The sequence below is a fragment of the Pholcus phalangioides genome, unplaced genomic scaffold, assembly GCF_987345545.1.
Source record: "Pholcus phalangioides strain wild (caught in Gottingen) unplaced genomic scaffold, Ppha-v1.0 ptg000012l_1, whole genome shotgun sequence".
Lineage (NCBI taxonomy): Eukaryota > Metazoa > Arthropoda > Arachnida > Araneae > Pholcidae > Pholcus > Pholcus phalangioides.
In genome coordinates, this window is record NW_028301605.1 from 11,735,680 (window position 1) to 11,760,464 (window position 24,785).

Below are 24,785 nucleotides of genomic sequence, written 5' to 3' on the forward strand. Positions count from 1 at the left end.
TATCATAAAAGGTTCTTTATTTCGTTTTTACATGACAGCTCTTATCCATCTCATCAAATTCGCAACTTTGGTGTACACTGAGTACGTCATCGGTTGACCGCATTCTTCTCCGTCGGTGAAGCTTGTGATGCCTTCAACTGTCCATCGCTTGGTGATCTCATCGGAAAAGACCATCGGTCCTCCGCTAACAACACTGCAAGTGGCCACGTCCCAATCTTCGTCGCCCGCGCAGAACATGTTTGGCGTTATGGCGATACCCTTCAGGTCGAACACCTCTCGGCAGACGGGTGTCGATACCACCGGAATCGGAGACATCATCACAACGTCCGAAGGCGGCGTGTTTGGATCGAAGTCCCATCCTGAAACCTATGTTCGGAACAAATGTTAATGTGAATTCATACTTAAAATGCAACACTTTTCCCACCAGGCGGCAGCAGCATGAACGTAACTGATAGAGTAAGAGTCAATGTATTTCTAATTAGATAAAATACAGGGTTTTCACACAAATGACACGACTGAAAAAATTTATATTTTTTAAACTATTACATATAATGTAATCTGTGTTCTGTGACACATAAAAAATAAAGAAAAACATTCCAATTTTTTTCTCAACATAGCTCAGTAGATGGCAGCACTTCCGTAGAAGGCAGTAACTGAAATTGACTGAACTATACCTTTGTTATTTCAGTAATAAATTCCCAAATGCACAGAAGTAACGGAAACAACCCTAACATATTCTAATACACAAACACTTTTCTCTCTCTCATTGTCACCATTTCTAATTTCAGACACTGCGTTCAACGCGAGCGGAAGTGCTGCCATCTATTTTATGTATTACAGATTTTTTTATGTGTATTAGCTTGTCCGGAATCATCGACAATAATTCACCGCCATGCAATTCAGCGCAAGGAGAATTCATCGCTAGAAAAAATAACCGACTAACAATTCACCGAAAACTGTTTTACTTGAGTGAATGAATGATTGAGTGAGTGAATGAATGATCGATCTAGTGAGCGCAAGTGAACGATTACACTTACTTCCTAGGTCACGTACTCACTAGGTTTCTCACTTTGTCATTCACTCACCAGGTTGCTCACTTTGTTACAGCAAGTCTGCTGAAATCACGGGAAAAAAATGAAAGTCGGCAAATATGTATTACATAAAAGTCATATTCCTTATAGCACAATTTATGAATTATTCAAATCATCTTCATTCCTGATTCTAGTAAAGATTGGGAATTAAAGCAAGCTTTCCACTGAAAAAAACAGGACATTTTTTTAAAGCAAAAAGTCCGGAAGAGCAAAACACACACGGAAACGTCCCATATAGTGGTCATGTCAGTGAGCAAGTCGGAACACGTTAGATATGAAATTTTTTTCCTCCCTGAATTTGATCAGCCCTAATCTTAAGAATTTTATACGAAAACGTGATTGTGTGAGAGAAACGGAAACAAAATTAACGGAAAAATTTGTCGTTATATCCGAGGTATAGTTAGAATAATTTCAATAAAAATACATTTCATAAGGAAGGCTCATTAACAGTTTTCTTTATCGGAATCAGTCCGGACCGCCAATCATTGATGTTATATCCGAGTTATATCGTTACAACCGAGTTTGACTGTATTAGAGACAAGAGACAACGGGAATAAATGGCTTATTCCCCCAACTTACGATGCCGATTTGTCCTGGAGCCAGATTCTTTCTGGTACTCTGACTAGTCGGCAGGCATACTGGATACACGCCTCCACTGAGTTTCAACTGCGGAGCGAACCTGATGACGGCCAGATCGTAGTCCCGTGTTATCCGATTATATTCGGGATGGACTTTAAACTGCACGGGCTTTTGAACAAAAATGAAATTAAAAATTAAATAGGGATACATGCAAACAGAAAAGAAAAATATTTCAAAGGACAGAAATTCATTTAAAAAGAAGAACGAAATGACCAGCGGCACAGGGCCGTAGCTAGCCATCAATGTGAAAGAATTTGAATTTAGGCCCCCCTTTTAAGTGGGCCTTGCCTAGTTATTGATCACTTCAGTGATTTGCCTCGCACTTGCAGATCACTAATGTAGTCCGCGAAACGTTTGGGGGAAAAAAAAAAAAGGAAGTGGTCCATTACCCTTGTTTTAATGGTTATTGATGCAGATCGAGTAACATCATATTAACTGATATTTTCATATATCTGATTATTTCATAAGTAAGTGCACAACTAATCAAAATAATAAAATATTCCCTGAATTATTCAGAAATTGATTTTTCAAATTAAAATATACATATGTACGTATAGAAAGGGAAAAAATATATTGCCAAAATTCATGCGTATAAAATTAGAAAGTAGTGGTTAAAATAAAAAATAGATGTCGCTAAAAACGATGCTAATTAATTATAATTCGCACAGATACCGAAACCGAAACTGTACTGAAAAATTCGTCGTCCCGAACAAAACATAAGTAAGATTGTGTTAAGGGGCCGTTCAAGTATTATGTCATAATCGATGGGGGGGGGAGAAGGGGGTTTCCGATTTGCTGACTTTTGATGGCAAGGGGGGAGGGGATTTGGATAATGCTTACGTCATCAACCGCCCTTTATGGAAATGTGAAATATTCTTAATGGCATCTTACTCGGTTAGCCGAAAACGAGAAAACCTTTCGATAGTTTGTGGGCACTTGAAGTAACATTCCCCCTATTGATAAGTGCCCTACAGAGTCACTTTAGTGATGATCTCTAAATTTTTCACGGATCCAAGTGATCTGGAAATGTGTCCGGGCCGATTAAGTGCTCTGGAACTGTGCCACGCATCACTCAAGTGATCTGTAATTATATGCCGCGGATCACTTAAATAATCGGAGAGTTCCAGAGCACAGAGAAAGGTGGCGTCTTTACTTGCTAATACAAGGGACTGTAATGTAACCAGAAAAATGGCTATATATCTATAGAGATACTGATTTTTTTTTATTTTTTGGAAAGAAAAATTAATCTCTGCCTCTACGGTACAAAGCCTCTATAGTGTCGTCTTTCTCTACATGTATGTCGCCAACTGGCGGCCTTGATGTGATTAACGAATTACATTAAAACTAATTTAATTAAATAATAAAATTAAATTTTCAGAGCCATTAGCTGATTGCTAGTGTCGTCCATCGCGTGGTGTCGTTCAGCATGTATACGCTTTAAGGAAGAGGTATTCTATCTGCTTCTATTGCGTAAGGGTAGCGCACTCGTGCCGCATACGAGAAGGTGGGAATTCGAGTCCCCCGTAGAGGCAGCGATGCCTTTTTCTTAAAAACAAAGACACCAGCATCTCTGTATATACAGGGTGGGCAAAAAGTCCGTAGAAACTTTAAAAATGAATAAAAACCGGAAAAGTAATCAAAATAACAAGCGGTTTGCAGGGTTAGCATCGTTAGGCCACGGGAATTTTTTTAAGAGAGGAAAAACTCAAAAAACCGCAGATAGGTGGTGCTGGTACGAGTGAGTTAGGTGGAAATATGCAAATGAGACGGCTATAAGAACATGCGCACTCCCAATCCACACCCAGTTCACCGTTGTAAACCGTGTATGTAGACCTGCTGCACTCTGCCGTTGTTAGATTTGTGACTCGCCTGCAATGTGTTATGCACTGTGGTGGTGGTCATGTGGAACACACGCTGCTGTAATAAACGATTAGGAGGCATTTTATTCGTTATTTGCGTATCTTTTCTTTGACTTGTGTACGTCAGCACCACCTATCGGCTCTTTTTAGTTTTTTTTCCTGTCTTAAAAAAATTCCCGTGACCTAGCGATGCTAACCCTGCAAACCGCTTTTTTATTTCGGTTGTTTTTCCGGTTTTTATGAATTTTTAAAGTTTCTACGGACTTTTTGCCCACCCTGTGTATAAGAGGTTTTCTGTATATCTTGCAAGTGGAGAGAAGACATCAATCTCGACATACCTCGGTATAAGTGCATGACACACATACGGAATCATACAGAATTCTGAACGGAAAAAATGTATGAACTGGATGAAAATTACCTTCCGGGTCTTAATATAAGCAGTGTTGGGATTTCCCACGGAGTAGTTATTCTTCCCAAAGAATAAGACGGTGCTGCTCAGCTTCCTGTCTTCCAGACAATGTGCAACCGTTAAAACAGTCCTTCTGTTGATAAGCACACCATCGCAGTAAAAGACGGGTCCATCGTTCCGCTTTTCGGCTAGTCTCACTTGCCAAGGCCATTCTTTATGTAATAACTTCTTGTTAGTTATACGATAGACATCATCGTCAAACATTACGCCACATCCTACAGGGGATAAAAATTCCTACTATATAAATACGAGATGTTTCAGAAAGGACCCCCTCCCCTTAACTTGGAAATGACATAACTTGGAAAGTGGAAAAGATTGATGGAAAGAAAGACGACACAAGTGGTTATTTAATGGACTGGAATTTTTTAAGTGTGTAAACCGGTGTCATAAGTTGAATAAATGATCTAAGTTTAACTTAATAGATGGCGCCATAATGAATGAATGTTAGAACTCTGCCGCGGGACTTATCTTGTTGCCGTGATCTCTTCCAGCACCGCTTCGTGGTAGAGGCTGGAACATGTGTACCTAACAGTCTGAGTGCGTATATAGTGTTTTGTCTGATTTTTTAGTGCTTCCATCTATGTTTCATAACTGAAGTGTAATGATTGAATATTCGTACCGTTGTAGGCCTGTTGCTCTCGTTGCTCTCTGTGAAGAGACTTTTTAACGAAGAGATCAGGTCGTATTCGAGTCTCTAAGTTAAGAATTACAGAAAATCGACTTCAACCGACCATCACTGTGGCGCCAGTGGAGTTCGAACGCCCCGTCACTATGACCACTCGACCACCACAGTGGATAGATGGCCCACAGCCATGTTATTTCAAGCTCTCAAACGCTGTATCAGCTTGAAGGCCTCATATGTGAGTCATACGCATCCATCGCAGTAGAGACATCGACGCACTACAGAGAGCAACAGACCTACAACGGTAGACGATTGTTTTTAATGTATTTTATTTTTTGTTGAATTTGTGTTTGAGGAGACAATGTTCTGTTGTTTATAATAAAACTTTCCAGATACCCCATCCTTCGGAGACGCTTCGATATCTCTCTGAGATGGGAAGCGGGGTGTAGCCGGTTTTCAAAGGTACAAATATTAAATCATTTCACTTTACTCGCTTCAACATACTACGCGCTGGTTTCGGATTCTGCGAGTCGGTGTCATTATGGATCGGTTAAAAAAAAAAAATTGAAATTTAGAATTTTAACCAATCAGCAACATCGTCGACTTGCAGAATCAGAAACCAGCGTGCAATATTTTCGAATCTTAGATTAGTTTCACGGAATTTGAAACTTATTCGTTTGAGTGCCACCTATCTTTCACAAAGGCAAATTAAAAAAAAATTTCCGCAGCCTTAGGGTTATGAATGAAGTACTTGTTCATCTTTCTATCTATCACTGTTTCCAAGTTATACCATTTCGAAGTTAGGGAGTACTTTCTGAACCCACCTACTGTACGTATTCCTAAGCAAATACACTCATAAAGAAGTGCAGTGATTACGTGCTTGGATTTTCCATTACCTTCGTTGCACACAGGTAGAACTTCACTGTTCCACTCCCCCGTTTCCAAACAGACCAATGTATTCTGTCCCATTAGGTGGAAACCAATTTGACAAGTGTATTTGATTATCACTCCAGGTGGATACGCGGCAGACTCGTTTAGTCCTTGTCCGGAACTTTCATTTGAAGGGTACTGGATGCGTCTCATCCCGTTCTCGATGACTCCTGGATCGACACAACGATGAACCTTGAGTTCTGTGTGGAAAAAATATCAAGACAAATTGCATAAGGGAGAGATTAATGCGGCGAATAACATTTGTGATCACGAAATTACGTCACTTTTTATAAAAGTTGTCCACCTGAAACGGTGAAAGAAGTATCTTCTGGAGCTACAGATGTCACTTGGGTCATCTTTCTCTTGCATTGGGGTAGGTTTGGTGACCATTCACCACTCTGTAAGCACGTGAGCAAACTGATACCTTCCAGGCTGAATTCTTCGTTGCACGAGAAGACTACGGCTGCTCCTTCCGGAAAATACTGGGCTGTCAACGATGGCTGGCCGTCTGAATCAGCTCTGAAACCGTTCTCAATGAAGCCAGGATCAAAACATCGTCTCATGGGACTTTCTGTTGGTGCTGGAAACGTTCATGTTTATAAGCGAAAAGTCTATAAAAGGACTACATAGTGCACTTTTTTTAAGACTGCTTTTAGTAGGTCTGATATTTACCTTTCTGTCGAACGCAATCGGGCAATGGTGGGCTCCAGGAATTATCGCGGTCACATGTATATCGTCTTTTGGGTATATTCGTGCATCTGATGTCACAAATTTTCAGATTTTTATTGACTGTGCAGTTGTAGGAACCGTCGATGATGAACAACAGTTCACAGAAATTACCGGTATCTGCAATGTAATATTACAGATGTTAAGCGAGTATTCACAAAAAAAAAAAAAAACTACTATCGTAACATGATTTATTTTATACAAAGTGATCATAATATAACTTTGCCGATGTGTGAGTCCCTAGCGGCAGCAAAAATTAACTAAAGCTGGGTTTTCCTAGGAGCAGGTTTCGCCCAGCGCGACACGCCATCCACTTATCAATAAGAAAAGCAGTATGACTGTTTTCCTACAGAGGGCAATACGGCTCACGACAGCGCTTTACGTTGGGCGTTATTGGCTGACTCCTTCTGGAGGAGTCAAATGCGTCGTGCGTCGCGGTTTTGCCGATATTCTCTTCACGCTTGTGTGTTTTATTTCCCTTCCCTTCCCTTCAAACCGGAGCATGCAGACGACAGAGTAGCTGATGCCAAAGCCATATACAGTCCTCCTACCACGAGATGAGATTTGGCTACGGCACGTCATGTCACGTGAAACGATTCTATTTTATCCTAGAAGGGCATGCTAATCGTGAAAGCTCAGTCACTGATGAACTTTTCTCGATGTGCAATCGTTTTACCAAAAAAAAAATTGAATAAAATCATCCGACGTGACGTGACATGACGCAGCGAAAATTCATCTCGTGGTCGGCGGACTTTTTTTTTTATACTCTATATAGCCGCCCTGATCTGATGCGCCTCGCTAGGAAAACACAAACGCGTAGCGTGATTATGCAACTCGTTTCTGTCGGCGCGAAATAGTCTAATTCGGTTCACGCTGCGCAACAAACCTATTCCTAGGAAAACCCGGCTTAACGCGAATGAAATGTGTTTCTGAGTATGCGCTGGAGAATGAAAAGAAAAACAACTGCTGCAGCTGTAGCGGTTGCGGTTACCGCAAAAAAAAAATCGAAAAATTCAAATGGCAAAAATAACTACGGGGGCTTCTTAGCCGAAATTTAATATATTTTGTCGGGGAGGAGCTTTGTCGGCGGCTACAAAGATTTATGTATTATCACAGATGTACAGGAATGCTGTCAAATATCTGCTCACCAATGAAAATTCAGAATTAATCAAAGAAAAAAATTCAGAATTAATCAAAGAAAAAAATTCAGAATTAATCAAAGGAAAAAATTCCAGAATTGATGAAAATTTAAAATGAATGAGAGAAAACTTTATGAAAATTCCTAATCAATGAGAAAAATAATTCCGTAATAGATATAAATTCAGAATTAATGAAAGAAAAAAATTCCAGAATTAAAATGATAGAAAAAATATTCCAGTTTTGATTGATGAAAATTAGGAATTAATGAAAGAGAAAGTCCCAGAAAATTGAAAAGATAATTCAAAATAAATGAGAGAAAAAAATCCCGGAATTCAGGAAAATTCAAAATAAATAAAAACTAAATAAAATAAAATAAGGAAGAAAAAAAAATCCCAGAATTAAAAATGAAGGAAAAAATCTCAGAATTAGTGAAAAAAAAAATTCAGATTTAATGAGAAAAGTAATTCCAGAATTGATAGAAATTCAACATTAGTGAGAGAAATAGTTCCAGGATTGATGAAAGATTTTTTTTTTTTCAAAATTGATGAAATAAATAATTCCAGAATTATTGAGAGAAATAATTTCAGAATTCATGAAAATTCTAGAATCAAATCAGTTGAAGCTCAAACACCTTACTTGCTAAAAAAAAAATGAATTTTTGATATTTTCACTTCAAACCGCGAGGTCCGATGCGACTGCACCTGTCACACACCCCTAAGGGCGGCTCTGATGAAAACTTGAAAATTATTCAAAATTGTTCACGCCATCGCCACACTTTCAAATCGATAAATACTGAAAGGAATACCTTCTGGTGTCGGAGTGGTTTCTGAGGGGATCATTCTCTTGCACTGTGGTAGGTGTTGCGACCATCGTCCACCCTGTAAGCACGTCAGCAAACTCGTACCTTCCAGGATGAATCCCTCCATGCACGAGAAGACTATGGACGCTCCTTCGGGAAAATACTGAGGTGTCAAAGATGGTACGTCATCTGAATTCGATCTCAAACCATTCTCAATGAAGCCAGGATCAGGACATCGCCTTCCGGGAATTTCTGTGGATGGCGCTTCAAGTCCATAAGCTAAAATTCCTAAGAATACCTTGAAGTGTCTCAATCATGTGAAAATTTACATTTCTGTGCAACAAAATCAGACAATGGCAAACTCAAAATAAGTGTCACCGGAATGGCCATAATATGGTGACGTATGATAAATCATATTACGATACATATTTTACGGGGAAATTACTGTAGTTCCTTCTTATTTTTGGTTCTGATGTGAATTTTTAAATGAAAACGTCCCGTTTTTCTTAATGAAGAATATTTTTTCGCAATCTTGACCGAAATCACAGATAGAGACAATTTGCGTAACATGTAATAATTATATACGAGTGTTTTGAAAATTATAAATATTTATCTCGTATATTTTTCGGGTAATCGCGAAACTATCCTAAATTCGCGAAAGTTTTTCTGCAAGGCGTTTCCAGCAATAATTGACATTTTTGTCAACATGGACCGGTGACAACCTTCCCATGAACAACATCTTGATTTTTCGTTTTTTTCTCTCGATGAAATATGGTCACCCCTTAGGTATTGAGATAAAACATGTCAGAGGGCTCTCAGCAAAAGCTACTTGATTATTTCCTTGATTTTCCGTGACGAAAGCTCAAATTTTCTGTGACCAAAACTCAAAAGCTCACCTGACTTTCCCTGACTATAAAAATTAAAATTTCCCTGATTTTCCATCAAAACCCAAAATTTTCCCTGATTTTCCATCAAAACCCAAAATTTTCCCTGATTTTCCATCAGAACCCAAAATTTTCCCTGATTTTCCATCAAAACCCAAAATTTTCCTGACTTTTCCTAATAAAAACTCAAAATTTTCCTTGATGTTCTTTGGCCAGAACTACCCTTACCAAAAAAAACGAAAAATTGGGGAAAGGTAAAAAAAAAACCAGAAGTAGTTCTGGTAAGGTTCTGGACAATTTTTCAGATATGAAAAATTGTCCTGACTTTCCCTGACCAGAACTAAAAAACTGCCCTAACTTTCTTTGGCCAGAACTATCCTTACCAGAACTGAAAAATATGTCCTGACTTTCCCTGACCAGAACTAAAAAACTGCCCTAATTTTCTTTGGCCAGAACTTTTCCAAAATTTCCCTCCCTTTCCCCAAGCAATGCTCAAAATTTCCTTGACCCAAGACTTCAAATGTTTTTCAAGTTTCAGTTTTTCCCCTTTAAAATTTCCCTGACTTTTACCAAATAATTTATATCATTTTCCATGACTTTCTTGGGAATCTTGCAAGTACCATTTTTCTGGGGGTTTTTTTAGTTCATTTTAAAACCGAAACGGATTGAATGACTACCTTCCGATGGTGGAATGGTTACCGAGGTCACTTCTTTGCACTGTGGTAGGTTTTGTGACCATTGTCCATCTTGTAAGCACGTGAGCAAACTGAGACCTTCCAGGATGAAACCTTCCATACACGAGAAGACAATAGACGCTCCTTCCGGGAAATTCTGGGGCGTTGACGTTGGCTGGCCATTTGAATCCATCCTCAACCCATTCTCAGTGAAGCCAGGATCATGGCATTGACCTCTGGGTCTTTCTGTCGTTGGTACTGTAAGTAGAGAGAAATACGCCACATCCTATTGAAAACATATACACCGTGAAAAAACTGAGAGAAGCAACACTATACACAGGAATTCAAGCAACACTATAACACACAAGCACAGAAATTCTGCGGATACCATCAGGATTCTGCGTCTGATCTTGTAATCACTTCGACAGGAGTATTCTATTTTGACTGCAGGCAGATACTCGTGTCGGGTTTCTTTGGTCCTTGCCACGAACTCGGAGGTGTTTTCACGGGAAGGGGGGGGGGGGAGAGGAACTAAAGCAGTCTATTATATCTGAGTGCGGTAAGTTTGGAGGTGCAGTAACTTTTAGGATTGAGTGGCCAAGAAAATTGGGAGTATGGGACAAAGGCGGAAAAATTTGCGGTAAAACCATAAATCCAACTCTGCATAGGGAGCGAGGGACGAATGAGTGACCTAGAGAATTTGTAAGCATGTGGTGGGTGCGGTAGCCAATATCGATAAGATACTTGCCTAAAGTAACAAAGGATGTGTAGAGGTGTTGCGAGTTCGATACCCGGTTCGTTCTTGTCAGAAAACTTTCCTGACACAGGGGTACAAAAAACAAAAACGGCGACATGACCGCAGGGAGTCCCCCCCATTGAGGAGTTAGCGCACCAACCTCTCGATTAGTATAAAAAACAAGCCTGCCGTTCCGAATCGGCAATGAATTGTAGGTCCCGGTCTAAAATTAGCCCTCGTGTGCAGAAATGATCGCGGTGCGACACAAATGATCAATGTAAGCATGTGAGTGACCTAAAGAGTGACCTACAGCCTGTAAATGACCAAAAAGTGACTTAGAGACGTATTAACAAGGGCGGGGGGGGGGGAAGGTGGCAAAACGGACTATATATTGCAAGGCAGCAAATTAGAGGAATGAGTGATCAACAAAATGAGTTGAATTGGGGAAGGACGGCAAAAATTGTACATCCCTACTGGCGGTAAAATTCATGAATTCACCTCTGTTAGAAATTTCCTCCGAAAGGTACTATGGATAATGTCTCATCCCATTCTGAATGACTCCTGAATCCTCACAACGAGCCACTTGAAGTCTTGCGCCGAAGACGACCAATAAAACCACAAAAGTATGATCAAATTCCATTGCTTTAACTAATGTTAGATATATCTCGCTTTCAAACCGATTAACAGTGAAAGAAATAATTTAATAACAGAATACCTTCTGTTGTTGCTGGAGAAGTCACCGTGGCTACCATTCTTTTGCACTGGGGTAGGCTTGGTGTCCATCGTCCACTCCGCGAGCACGTGAGCAGACTCAGACCTTCCATGACGAATCCGTCGTTGCACGAGAAGACTACGGACGATCCTTCTGGGAAATACTTTGGTGCCGACGATGGCTTGACGCCTGAATCAGCTCTGAAACCATTCTCAATGGAGCCGGGATCGCGACATTGTCTTCGGGATCTCGGTGACGTTTGCGCTGTAAGTGTATGGGGTCATGAGTTGAGATGAACTTCATACCCTTGAACATACTGTATTTTCTCTTCATATTTGTCCAGGGTATGAAGTTCAAGCAAATGCCGTAAATAAGTACTAAATTTTTTTTAAAAATAAGATTTTTCAACATTTTTTCATGTTTATCCGTGGATACAGAGGAGAGTATAACTAAGTGGTGGTCCGATAACCCGGTTGCTAAAATGAATACTTGCCCCAGGAGACAGATTGAATTTCTGTTCACAGTTGCAGCCTTGCGTGGATATTAGAGGCTATACACAGTCATCTTAGTTCCTAGGTCTACTCAAGCACGGCCCGAGGGCTGCAGTTGCATAGGGACTCCGTGATAAATAGATCAGACACCATAATTTTCGAGAGTAAGTATGTTAATTGGTAGGCAGTTGTACTCAGCCACGTATGGGGGCCTCAGAATGTCACTTTGACCAGTAGCCCGCGATACCGTTACGACGGCCCTAAGGCTTTGAAATTCTTTGGAACTCGGAAATTAGCATTGAGATCTTCAAGGAATTGTTCTTTTCAAAATCTTCAATTCTTAGTGACAATTCTTATCAGAAAAGCGTCCTCATCCCATTCAAAAGCATATTGGTGACTGAGAGAGAGATAACTTACTTTTATCAAGCATGGAAGTGCTATACATATTTAATGGGCTGCAACTGAACTCATATTTATAGATTAGGTGTTCTATTTATCTATCTGCTATGTGCACTACTATCTGACTGTCCCCAGAGGTCATCAGTTGACATCATAGATCATCGGTGCTCGGCACGAAATTTACTTAGAATATTTTGATTTCTGAATGAATTCTGGAGTTTCTCAGGCATTCCCCCACCACGTCTAAAAATACTTGGAAACTACGCGATATGAAGAAACTCGCCTATCTTGCAATAATCAAATAAATAATAGCGAACATCCAATCATGCCCGTAGCCAGAAATTTCGTTCGGAGTAGGAACCACTTGCAATTGGCGGGGGGGGGGGGGCGAAGTGATTGAACAATAGATTTGGCTATCTCCCCCCCCCCCCCCTTTTCAGCCATTTTCTCACATTTTGGGAACCAGACCCACAAGTCCCTTGCTCTCGCTGCTGCCTTGAATCCAATTATTCAACAGAAATTATTGCGTAAAAATGGTTAATTAAAGATTTGTTATAGGTTCTGCTGACTTCAAGAAAGACCTGTGCTCGAACCTACACACAATATACGTAAACATATTTTGAACACAAAAGAAAACCTCGTACTCAACACCACTCGTATACTCAGTAGATGCAATAAATTAATAATTTGTAATCAATCAGAAGAACATATGTAAGTCGATCCATTGATTTGTGTTCAATGAATCGACAATTAGATTACCTTTTCGTCGGACGCAATCAGGTAACGATGGACTCCAAGATCTATCGGCGTGACACGTGTACCGTCTTTGGGGTTGATTGGTACATCTGATGTCGCAAATAGTTCCGTTCTTGCCAGTCGTGCAGTTGTAAGAACCGTTGGTGACATACAGATCACAAAAACCACCAGCTTTTGCAATAATAAAGATTACGCAATCAGTAACTGAATTATCGAAGTATACAGGGTTCCCAGAACTGCCACTACAATGCGAGGGTCGATAACACGTCAAAACTAGTGGAATGGAACCCAGGCTCGCATCCCCCTCCACCCTTCAGAAATCGCCAAAATATGGCAACCTTGCACACACTATGAGAAACAATAAGGAAATTTTTCTCTAACGGAATAATGTGTGTGTGTGTGTGTGTGTGTGTGTGCGGGGGGGGCACTTTTTCCCCTCACTCCCTGTGAGTTACTTTAAAAAACCTTTTTTCCCCTTCCTTTATTTGCACCGGTAGCTTAAACTCCTTGTTAACATGCGCTGAAAATAAAAGTCATTTGCGACTTTACGTTCCACTGGAAATTGTTGGTATATATTTGTTGCCTCTCATTTTATCGGTGGAGTTCAGAAAATCCCTGTATATATACAACAGGTTTATTATATCTATCTAAACGTACAGTAATTGAAGAAGAAAAAAATTAGTTAATGGAATTTATTGACAATTTTTGGTGATAGTAGACTGACTGCTCCATTTCGGTGTCGATGAAATCAGCTAGATTACTAGTAAATCGAGCAATTCCTTCAGATTTTAAGTGTGCACAACATTTTCAGTCCGCGGGTCACATATACCGTATTTCTGCCGTTCGTGGGGCCAGAAACTTGTATATGTACTGCAACACCATGACATGTATTTTACGGTACATACACACACACATTCCCGTAGTTATGCCACTTCAACTTCTATACAAAATGTCCCGTTTTTCCCCTAATTTTCAACGAGGCTTTTTTGAATTTTTTGAAATAAAGATTATTTCCATGCTCATAAATTATATTATGATTATTTTATGATAATTATTACGCTATGGTAATTAATTATTGTCATATAAATATATTCATCTCATATATTTGTCAAACATGGGTTTTTTAGACGTTTTCGTAGAAGTTTTTTTTAGCGAATTACATTTTTACTCAATGCAACTTGCAGTAACCATCTAATTACTACCATTCGTAATTTTTAAAAACTTTTAAAGATAGTCGGCCAATTTACTTGTCTTTTACAAGTTTTTTGGCTCTAATCGACAACAATTTGACATTTTTATTTTGTGATTCCCCATATTTTATGAAAGAAATATGGTCAGCCTTGATGCGTGAATTGATACTTTTCTACCAGAGCACCTTTCGACCAGCAAGCCAAATGCGGCCCGTTGTTCAGGTGTGCACTCTTGATTTAGAACGAATTTCAATCCTTTGCATGAGCTCCAGTTATTTTTGAACAGTTGTATAAGTAGGTAATAGTATTAGTAATACTACATACGTCACATAGTAGTAAAAAGTAAGCGTATGACCTGTATTTTTTTTCTGAATTTTCAAGTAATTTTGCACATCTCGACTTCTTTTTTACGAAAATGCTCCCATTTTTTCCCAACTTACGAAATACAGTATAATATGGTGATTATGACAAGAAATACGAATATTCGTCTCACACATTTGTCATGTTGAAAAATTTTTTTATTCGAAAAATTCATTTTTATGCACTGGAATTTGCAGTAGTGCTTCAGTTCCAGCACCTCGTAGAGACAAAATGCCTCTCCGCACGCTGCTCGTGACGTTAGCAAGTAAAATCCATCCTCACTCATAATATTCAGTGAAAAAAATTCCGCTGCACGTGCCAGTATCATTGTTGATCGGGAAAGAAACAATCGGACTCAGAAGTGGCGATTTCTATGCCCCACATCCAATCACCATGCAGTGTTTGTGAATCAACCAGGAAGATTCTACGCCAAGATAAGAAGAAACGAAATAGGATGATATGGTTAAAAATGTGGCAAATTTGCTAGGTAGTCTTAATGACGTTGCAGATGAACTTGGCAACCCGTGCGGTTATCTCTAGGAGGTACTGTCAGTTCCCGCCATTAACAATTTTTCGGTGAATTCAGTGATCATTGACAACTTTGCTCAACTTTGGCACATATTTTGGCGATAATTAACGATTTCTCGTATTTAACCACTTCATTTGGCAAGAAATTTGGATTATCTCTATTTGACGAATCGGTGATAAATCTGGTTACCTCGTCCTAACCTAGCCGAATGTTAGAGAAAGGAAGGAGAAAGGAAAAGTATATATAAGGTAGATATATAAGAGAGTTTTTTAAAGAGTCTCTTTTTTTCACCTCTCACCGTACTTGATCTTTTCTCTTTCACTCTTACATAGTAGAAATACAGTCAAATCCCGTTTTAACGAATACCGTTATAGCGAAAATCTCGTTTTAACGAACACTTTTCTAATCCCCCAAATAAGTTTACAAAGGAACAATGCTAGGTAACCTGGAATTCCTTCGTAAGGAAATTTCGTTTTAACGAAGTGATTCCTCCGGTCTTTTGGCGTTCGTTATAGCGGGATTCGACTGTATACTCTTATTAAGAAATATACTGTTATATAGTAGAAGGATACATTATATGTGTGGAAAAAAATCGTTAACAACAGTATAGAACAAAGAAGGGAAAGTAAAAAGCAACTTCCGTATATAGATAGGGTTACTATAAAGCTTCACGATGGTGAGGAGAGAGGAAAGAAAACACAGAGAACTTGTTCGAATTCATTCCACTGGTGTTTGAACGCATTAATACGTCCGTGATCGTAAAGAGGACAATATCACAATTTTCCCTATTTTACTCGAGGAAATATGGCCAGCTCAGGTATACAAAAACATAAATCATCTTTTCTCTAATCATAGGGTTGCCAAACGTCCCGAATTTCTAAGAATGTTCCAGTGCCTCGAAAACGTTTCTGGAAACGTTAATTTTCAGAGGAATAACAAATGAAGGGTAAAAATGGCAAACACTGTAAATGCCAAAAAATTCAGACACAATTTTCAACGTTAAAGTGTCAAACGAACAATGCTTTATGATGTTGTAAACGTGATAAGTGCGTGTGGTAATCCTCTAAGCAGTTCAAAAGAGTTTGTAAATAAAGAGGCCGCTAATGTGAATGAATGTCACTACGGGCTGCAAAAAGTATTTTCCTATTTTTCAACATTTTCCATTTTGGCACTTACGGTGTTTACCGCTTTCAACCTTCAAATTTTGAACCATTAATTTCTAAATTTTGATTCTTGAATAGTATTTCGTGCGAAAAAAATTATAGCAGAGAAACATAATCTCATAAAGACTCATGACTTTGAGAAGTGAATAGACATTAGCGCATATGTCTGCTTTGGTTCAATTGCCTTCCAATGAAAATGTACATATACAGAAATAACGGAAAATCATGATTATGATAGTTTGAAATTAAATTGTACTTATACAAGATTCTGTATTTTAACGCGACTGACTCACATTGGCATTCGGGGAAGTTGGGCATCGGTTCCCAGCCTCTACCATAGCATGTTAAAGTCAGCTGCTTCGCCTCCGTCTCCACAAAGTGATATCCAGGAAGGCACTCGCTTCTGCAATGCCTTTACAAAAATAATTACCCGAACACACATTACAACATTGCACAGCTGTATATTCATATCAATATATCATTTTAACAAAAATAGGAATATTCACGAACATACGACTGAAGACATCATTTTGTAAACTGTGAGAGGAGGGAAGATATATTTTTCTCCCTTCATAAAAAAAGAATTGGCACTACATTGGTGTCAATTAATTGGATTGATTTCCATGTTCACCGGTTTTATTAAAAGTGCAATGTATCAATCAGCGTGTATACCAGTGTTAACCAAGTATCCAATATCTCCCCTGGGGACAATGGAAGGGTCCAAAAGGGCGATAGAAGCTTTGGGTTTAGTATAAGATCCCATGGGTTGAAGAAGTGAGTGAATAAACAAATGAGTGAGCGAATGAGTAAGTGAGAGACCAAGTGATAATGCTCATTCACTTTCTAATTTGCCCATTGACTAGCTTCATTGCCCATTCAATCACTCATTTCACTGACTTCCTCATTCGCTCACTCATTTGTTCACTGACTTGCTCAATTGCTCTCTCACTCACAAGCAGAGCTCACTGAAACGAGAAGACTCACACGGTTACCCTCATGGTTAAGGCCGTTCAAGTATTGCGTAAGCAAATTTTTAGCCATTTTTGACCCCCTCCCCCCCCTTATCAGCAAAAGTCAGCAAAACGCTGACCCTCTCCCCACCCCCCCTTGTCAGCAAAATTTCGTCATCAGCTCTGCCCCTCTGAATCCCAACTCATATTTTCATAAAGGGTGGTTGCTGACGTAAGCATTATCCAAACCCCCCCTCCCCCTTGTCATCAAAAGTCAGCAAATCGGAAACCCCCTCCCCATTGTTGATGACGTAATACTTGAACGGCCCCTTACTCAAACGCGGGGCTTGTTCAAGCATGCATTATCAAAATTCGCTCAATCCTCGAACCGCTTGAACTATTATAATGTTTGCGCGAAATTCTCATAAAGATGGCTCAAGCATGCATGTGCAAAAATAAATCGAACATGCATGTTTGTCAAGCTTGCAGTTGCACGTGTAGCCGACTTTAATCGTTTTTCTTTATTCCCAATCCCAATTTTTACCTATGTGAATAATTTTTTCTCCATTGGCTTGGTTGTAGAGATGACAGCTTTCAAATCATAACCTAACTTGATGTTCGTCGATGATAATTGTCGACTATTCGCTACACGGTTGCGGTGACTATTTCGATGCCCCGATTTATTTTAGATAAAATATGATCAATCAACGCATACGCTATAACCTGAATTTTTTTTCTGCCAAATTACAAGGGATTTGCATCAACTTGGCTGATCTTTCCAATGAATTGGCGAACAATTTATCCCTTTAAAATCGATCGCCAAACGGCTACAGTTAATGAAAAGACAGCGGAGAGTGTTAATTACAACCAAACAGCTATGATTTTTGACGCCAAGCAACAAGCCCCCTCGACAATGTCCGCAAAAAACCAACATAAATTGTTCATTTGGGGTTCCCAGCTTCAAGGCGCAAATGCGAGCCGATCTCCCCGTTAAAAAAAGTCTCGCCACAGAGAGCAACAGTCCTACAACGATAAATCATTCAATCATAACACTTCACTCATAGTTAGAAAAACTGGTGGCAGATGGCAGCACTACACATAACAAGCATTACACAGAAACAAACTTTGCGTCAGGTTGCACTACACGCACATTTCCGCATGTACCGATTCGTTGGGGGTTCCGCGGGGGGGGGGGAGGGGGTGTAGGCTCGGGGAAAAATGGTTCGGGGATCCATGATGTTCTTAAGTCAGCCACCTCGTTGGGCAATTTGCCTGTTGTGGCGTTGTATTTGTATTGTATTGTATTGTATTGTATATTTTTCAGTTGCATGATACTGTGAATAAGGAGTTCATACTTTGCTCGGTTGCTGGTGATGCATCTCATGGAGGCAAATTTCGGTACTCTCATATACGGACAGTCATCCACTGAACCTATATCAGAGAAGAAATAACATTGATGCGCCCAAGTCAACGGAAAAGAAGTACAAGGATCATACACTTCCCCGTCACATACTCCGGTAATTTGATCGACCGTCTCCAAAACGAATGACAGCATTCATTTATTGAATGTGTTCAAAAATTATGAGTAAACATACCTTTGTTGCAAAATGATCCGGTGTATCCTTCAGAACATGATGAACACTTCGGTAACCGATCTTCACAGGATTTGCAATAAACGTAAATTCTGCATGGGTTTTCTTCAGAAACTAGTTCCTTAGGGCTATATTAGAAAGGATCGTAGTTAGAGTTACGCAAATTTTTTTCGCGAGTCAAAAATACAAAATTCGTAAAATAAATGTTTCAAGTCTGAAATTTACTTTGATCGTTAAAAAAAAAAGAAAATCAAGTTTAGAATCATTATTCAATCGCGGAAATTTTTTTTGAACAGAAATTTTCAGTTCATCCAAAAAAAAAAATCTCATTCCTCCGCAAATTTTGCATTCACTCGCAAAAAATTTCAGATGAAAAATTTTGCGTTCACTCGCGAAAAAAGGTTCAATTAAAAAATTTGCATTCACTCTCAAAAAAAATTCAAATGAAAAATTTTGCATTCACTCGCAAAAAATTTTGCAGTCATCCGCAAAAACATTTTTTGCGGAAATCTGACATGTATACCTGAGGACATTCCGCGAGTTCGCAACCCAACAGGCGTTTACCAGAAGCATTCTGACAAAAACGAGTCTGAGTAATCTGACTATCTCTGATTTGCATAGTTTAAAGCATGAAATCACACACACACACATCTGATGTCAAGTTACGTATGTTACGTACTTTAAAGCCTATTCTCGCGCATTCATGGGAAAACTACAGTTTCTTCACGCTGTATCTTATGCAACACAAATTTTTGCATCTCAAAAGAGTCTTGCACCCCCTTCCTACTTCAAAGTTTTCTATATTGGCCACCAGGAAAATGTTACATGAGGTCCGAGTCACAGTAAGATTGCCTGAGAGCAGGGCCGCACCCTGAGGCCTTTCCCACAGAGAATAATATTAAGCATAGAGGTCTCTTGTAAGTGCTAATGCGGCCCTTATCTCATCAATCGTCCGCGGTAAAGACATGATTCCAATTTAAAAAATGCTCAAAAAAGCGTTCAAAAATTACCCTGCCCCAGTTTTAAGAGTGGAAATACAGTGTGTAACAAAATAAAAAATATAAATCTTTATACGGTCTTCCTGACCTCCAACTTCCAATTAGAAAGCTGTTGCCCTGTATCTCCTGAGGCAAAAAAAAAATCCACAATCCTAAGTGCAATATTTGCTGCGATATTCGAATTCAAAAAAACGAGAAGAACAACATAAATGAGGGGAAAGTTGTCTGTGTTAGCGTTTGCTGATATTTCGCAAATTTTCTCCGATTTTTGAATTCAAGTATCTCAGCGAATATTGTAGTTAAAAACAGGGAATTTTTACTGTTTGCCTCAGGAGATACAGGGCAGGGCAACAAATTTCCAAGTGGAAGTTGTAGGACAAGGGGACCGTATAAAAAGGCGGCTCTAGGTATCTGCGACTTTTACGGCCGCGCGGAGCACCGCTTCGGCAAGGATGCCGAATCAGGGTTAAGGTGAAAAATAATAACAGCAGAAATACTTGGAAAAAGAAAGTTTTTGCGCTCCGCAGCAACACACACCACCAGACCAACCGAGACCCCAGTTCTATCTCCCCTAGGAGATATACACTGATTCGTCGCAGGAGACGTGTTCTACGGTGGAAAATTCAACGACATCAAAAACCGCCCGCGCCAGGCCAGACAGCCCCCCCCCCAAGCCAACCAACGGCAGGATTCCTCCACAGCAACACACACACCGCTAATTAAAAAGACTGAAAACTGAAAATAATAATTTAATATATAAAACAAAAAGGATTTCACTTACACGGTCACGTTTCTTCCGCTGCTTCCACATGGACAGGTGACCAATTGACTGGATGTGTCATCACAGTAAACTTCTTGCAGTGAAAGTACAACACTTACGTAGAGAACTGAGGGTGAAAAACAAAACATGCAGAACGACTGAAAATATCGTATCATTTAGTATAAATGTCCCAAATATGAGCCAGCATTCTCTTAATCAGGGACGAGCCCAAGCGTTTAGCGACCCGGTGTAAAAATAGCTTTGCGGCCCTCTAAAACTGGTTTTGCTATTCTTCCAGTGTAGTAGGTAGCAGGGCGCCCGTCTGCTTTAAATTGGCACCCAAGAATGATTATCGAACTACTACTTTTCATGATGATTAAAAAAAACCCTTTCGGTAATAAATGTAGAAAGTAGGGTTCTTACTGCCCAGTGAAGCGAAAAAAATTTGCAAACATTTGCAAAAATTGTGCCACAGGGTCCACTGCTCTACAATATCTGTATACAGAGAATCAGAGGCAAAGGGCTGTCGGGGGAAGAGAACCGATTATTCACGGAGGCTGAATTCGGAGGCTTATTCACCAGAACTATAATATATTATATATACAGGGTGATTATAAAAAAACTATCCCGACATATGGGCCCCTAACTATCATACCATTTACAGAAACTGAATGAAATTTTGGCATAAGGTATTTTGATGTATGCGCTCAAGAATGATATGGGAAAACAACAGTGTCACTCTAACAGTTACGGTTACAGTGAGAAAATTTCGAAAACATCAAATGGCAACACCAAGTTTTTTGTATTGGAATGTGATCTCCATTGTGAAAAACCCTAAATAGCGTTCGAACGGCAACTGTAGCATGAAAATCACCGGCGGTAGATAGGCTAAAAGCGAGGACAACCAATAAGGACAGAGAAGCAGCATAAAATAAAGCATTTTATTGTGTTTCACAAATTTTCCACATGACCTTGTGGAGGACTAATCAGGCTGCTGGGATCTCAGCCGAAGAAACGGTGTGACGAATGAAACGAACATTAATGCTCTGGTGCACGGCAAAGTCCTTTTTACTTTTTCCTTGCCTAGCTCCGGGGATTTTCGTGCTACAGGTGCCATTCCAACGCTATTTAGTGTTTTTCAGTATGGAGATCGCATTCCAATACAAAAAACTTGGTGTTGCCATTTGATATTTTCGAAATTTTCTCACTGTAACCGTAACTGTTAGAGTGACACTGTTGTTTTCCATATCATTCTTGAGCGCATACATCAAAATACCTTATGCCAAAATTTCATTCAGTTTCTGTAAATGGTATGATAGTTAGGGGCCCATATGTCGGGATAGTTTTTTTATAATCACCCCGTATATATATATATATATATATATATTATACTATATATATATTACAGACTCGCTCTCTTTCCGCCGGATTGAGCATGCATTTTAGCTCCACTGTGTAATTTTGAATTACTGATCAAAGGAAGAATTAAGCGTCCCGTACGGTCCAGCACCGGGGACACCAGATCAAATTGCACCCCCGTTCCCGGCATAAGGAGTGGGGGGGGGGTGTCTCTCAAAACCCTAGGCTTGAGTATTGAATGTCTGAATATTAGGACAGTCTTGGATAGAGTTTTAAGCCATATGAAGTTATAAATAAAGTCAAAATGGAATCAAAGCATTTTTATCCCGTTTTGCGGCCCGGTCCGGCCACACCCTTCGCACCTGCCCAAGTCCGCCCTGCTATTAACCCTCTCAGCGGTAACAACGAGACATCTCACCTCCTTAAAACTCTCTTGTTTCGGCGATGACGAGCCCAGAGAGGCGGGTAACAGGGCTGGACTTGAGCATGTGCGGGAAACCGGGACAAACCCTGATGAAAACCGGGACATAACGCAAAAAAATCCAACGATATTAGCTGAAAATATGAACGCCAGACAGCTGTTTCGGAGCTACCGTAGCCCCTTTCGTCAGTGGGAAATGAAATGAAAGTGAAAAAAAAACCTGCCATAGCGCAGGTCACTGCTCGCTGCAGACAGACTTTTTCCAATAAGCCCACTAATGGCCCGTCAGGGCCAGTCCCGAGAGAAAAATTGTTGATTCTGGTCTGGTCAGACTTCTTCGAATTGGAAGACCGGCTCGAAGTTGGAAAACCGTAGAGAACGAACTTCAGCCGACCACCGTTGCGTTGCTAACGGGGAGCGAACCTAGATCCTCACAACGAGAGTCTAACACATTTTTGTTACATCGCCCCTTATCCAGAAAATTTTCTCTCCCATCAACCCCCCCCCCGACTCAAGTGAACCCATAGGGTCCTATGTTATACTCGTAGTTTCTATCACCCCCCCCCCCCGGACCATTCCATCGCCCAACAGAGGGCGATATTGCTCACTTTGGAAAACGCTGGTCTAGCAGAACAACTAGGAACTAAGAGTAGGAACGTTCCCCCCCCCCCCACCCCATCTTTCTTGGCCCGGAGCTGTGGAGGCTGCGAATTTTCCCTCCTTTGACTACTCGTTTAACATCACGATTATCGCCAAAATGCATGCTGGAAAGTTTTCAGGTTGCACTGCCGTCTACTTTTAAGCTGCAAACAAAATTGATCAGGAACAATATATATATATATAATATATAATATAATATATAATATAATATATATAATGCAATAGCTATCACCTGAGGTTATGCTGGACTTCAACATGGTCCCAGACGACGTGAAACACGTGGCAGAAGAACAAAAACGCAGCGCGATGACAATATTACTTTGTCGATGGTGAACTACGATGTGATAATACTGTTTGGTGCTCGGTTTTGAAGGAAAGCATCTTCTCATCTCATTTTGTCTTCTGTCTCGAATTTTCTGGAAGCGTTCGGTGGAAATCCGATTTCCGCAATTTTTTTTTAACCTCGTTTCCCTTCCTTGTGATCTTATCAGCGTGATACCGACATTAGACTAAACCGTTTTGTATAATTCATTTACCAATGAAATCAATTCTGTCTTAAAAATTACGTATAAGTGAAAAACTGTCGGAAAAGTGAACAAAAATACTGTATGGAAGTCTTGCAAATCGGAATACGGGACACGTTTCGCGGAAACCTATTATTTTAAGGTATAGATGGCAGCACCAAATGATACCCAGAACTAGGGGGTTACCAGCCGTCCTCTTTTAAGGAGGACGTGTCCTGTTTTATGTCATTTCAAGCCGTAGGCGGAGATTGACTTGGAAGTCTGGGGGGGGCAAGGTCATTATTGCTGGGGGGGGCACGATGATGATGATGATGTCAGCTCATATATACATATATACATTGGATCAGTCGACTCCACCTTTGACGCTGGGGGGGGGGGGCAATGCCCCCCTGTATCTCCGCCCATGTTTCAAGCGTCCCCCCACGTTTGGGAAAATTCGATTTTTTTGTCCCCTTTTCACGTTTCCGGAATTTTTCTTTTTTTCTGAGGAAATTTCTTCTCTAAATTTTGAAACGTATTTCTTCATTGATATGAGTGTTTTTCCCCCACAACACGAATTCACCAAAAGCCATCGAAATTCCCAGAATTTTTTCTGTTTCGGTTTTTTTAGCGGTTTTAAAGTTGGGAAAAATTATTGTTACGGCCGACTTTATTGATCGAAATAGTGGCGCCATCTATTGGGAAAATTGGGATAAATGACGTCACTAAGGGTGCATGTAAGACGCCTTCTGTATTAAGGGGTTCTAGGTGCATGTGCACAGGCGTTCTTCCTCAGTTTGCGAACTTGGCAACCCTACCCCGAACCAGACGCATCTCATGCAGTGTCACCCTTACCAGACACGGGGCCCTAGTGAGAAAATAACAGCGGGCCAGAGGCGTCTTAATAATTTCGGAGTCCCCGTAGCCCCGAGATTTTATACATTTATTCTATGGGAGAGGAAATCCACACTCGCGAAAAAAATTCGTGATTATTAAAATATACAGGAATGCTGAAACATTTTCATACCAAAAAAATGTAGACACGTTTAAATTTGAATTAACAAAAAAAAAATTATTGAAAATGTTTCTTACAGAAAAAGTTTTAAATGACGAAAGAAATCATTTCAAAACCAATTAAAATATTGGGACCAAATGAAAGAAATTGTCTGAGAACTAATGTAAATTCAGAATCGATGAATCAAGAACCAGATGTCGTGTGTGTGACGGAATAAATAGAATAAATGAAGAAGTACTTCTAGAATTCATGAAAATTCTGAGTAAATGAAAGAAATAACTCCAGAATCAATGAAAATTCAAAGTAAACCAGCTTAAATGAAAGTATACTTCCAGAATTGATGAAAATTCCGTTCCAT

The 24,785-nt window shown here is 39.9% G+C and overlaps 1 protein-coding gene across 1 annotated transcript; it reads right to left on the reverse strand.

Annotated features, from left to right (window-relative positions):
• Positions 1–23,285, reverse strand: LOC149079584 (clotting factor C-like). Its single transcript, XM_089240192.1, has 15 exons — positions 23,142–23,285; positions 20,491–20,596; positions 18,715–18,839; positions 18,475–18,550; positions 16,463–16,581; positions 12,931–13,098; positions 11,285–11,545; positions 9,837–10,091; positions 8,282–8,563; positions 6,283–6,456; positions 5,915–6,190; positions 5,577–5,810; positions 4,008–4,273; positions 1,671–1,838; positions 1–366 (listed from the first exon to the last, which is right to left on the reverse strand). The coding sequence occupies exons 1-15, from the start codon at positions 23,164–23,166 to the stop codon at positions 28–30; spliced, it is 2,874 nt and encodes a 957-aa protein (XP_089096318.1). The 5' UTR covers positions 23,167–23,285; the 3' UTR covers positions 1–27.
• Positions 23,286–24,785: the final 1,500 nt, after the last annotated feature.

What these genes read in the sequence shown, in the direction of transcription:
- LOC149079584 (XM_089240192.1), bottom strand. Translation starts at nt 23,166, where the DNA reads ATGTTGAAGTCCAGCATAACCTCAG. An exon ending in ATCACCAGCAACCGAGCAAA is followed by an intron (nt 16,582 to 18,474) that starts GTATGAACTCCT and finishes ATTTTTGTAAAG; the next exon opens with GCATTGCAGAAGCGAGTGCC. An exon ending in AACCATTCCACCATCGGAAG is followed by an intron (nt 8,564 to 9,836) that starts GTAGTCATTCAA and finishes AGGTATTCTTAG; the next exon opens with GAATTTTAGCTTATGGACTT.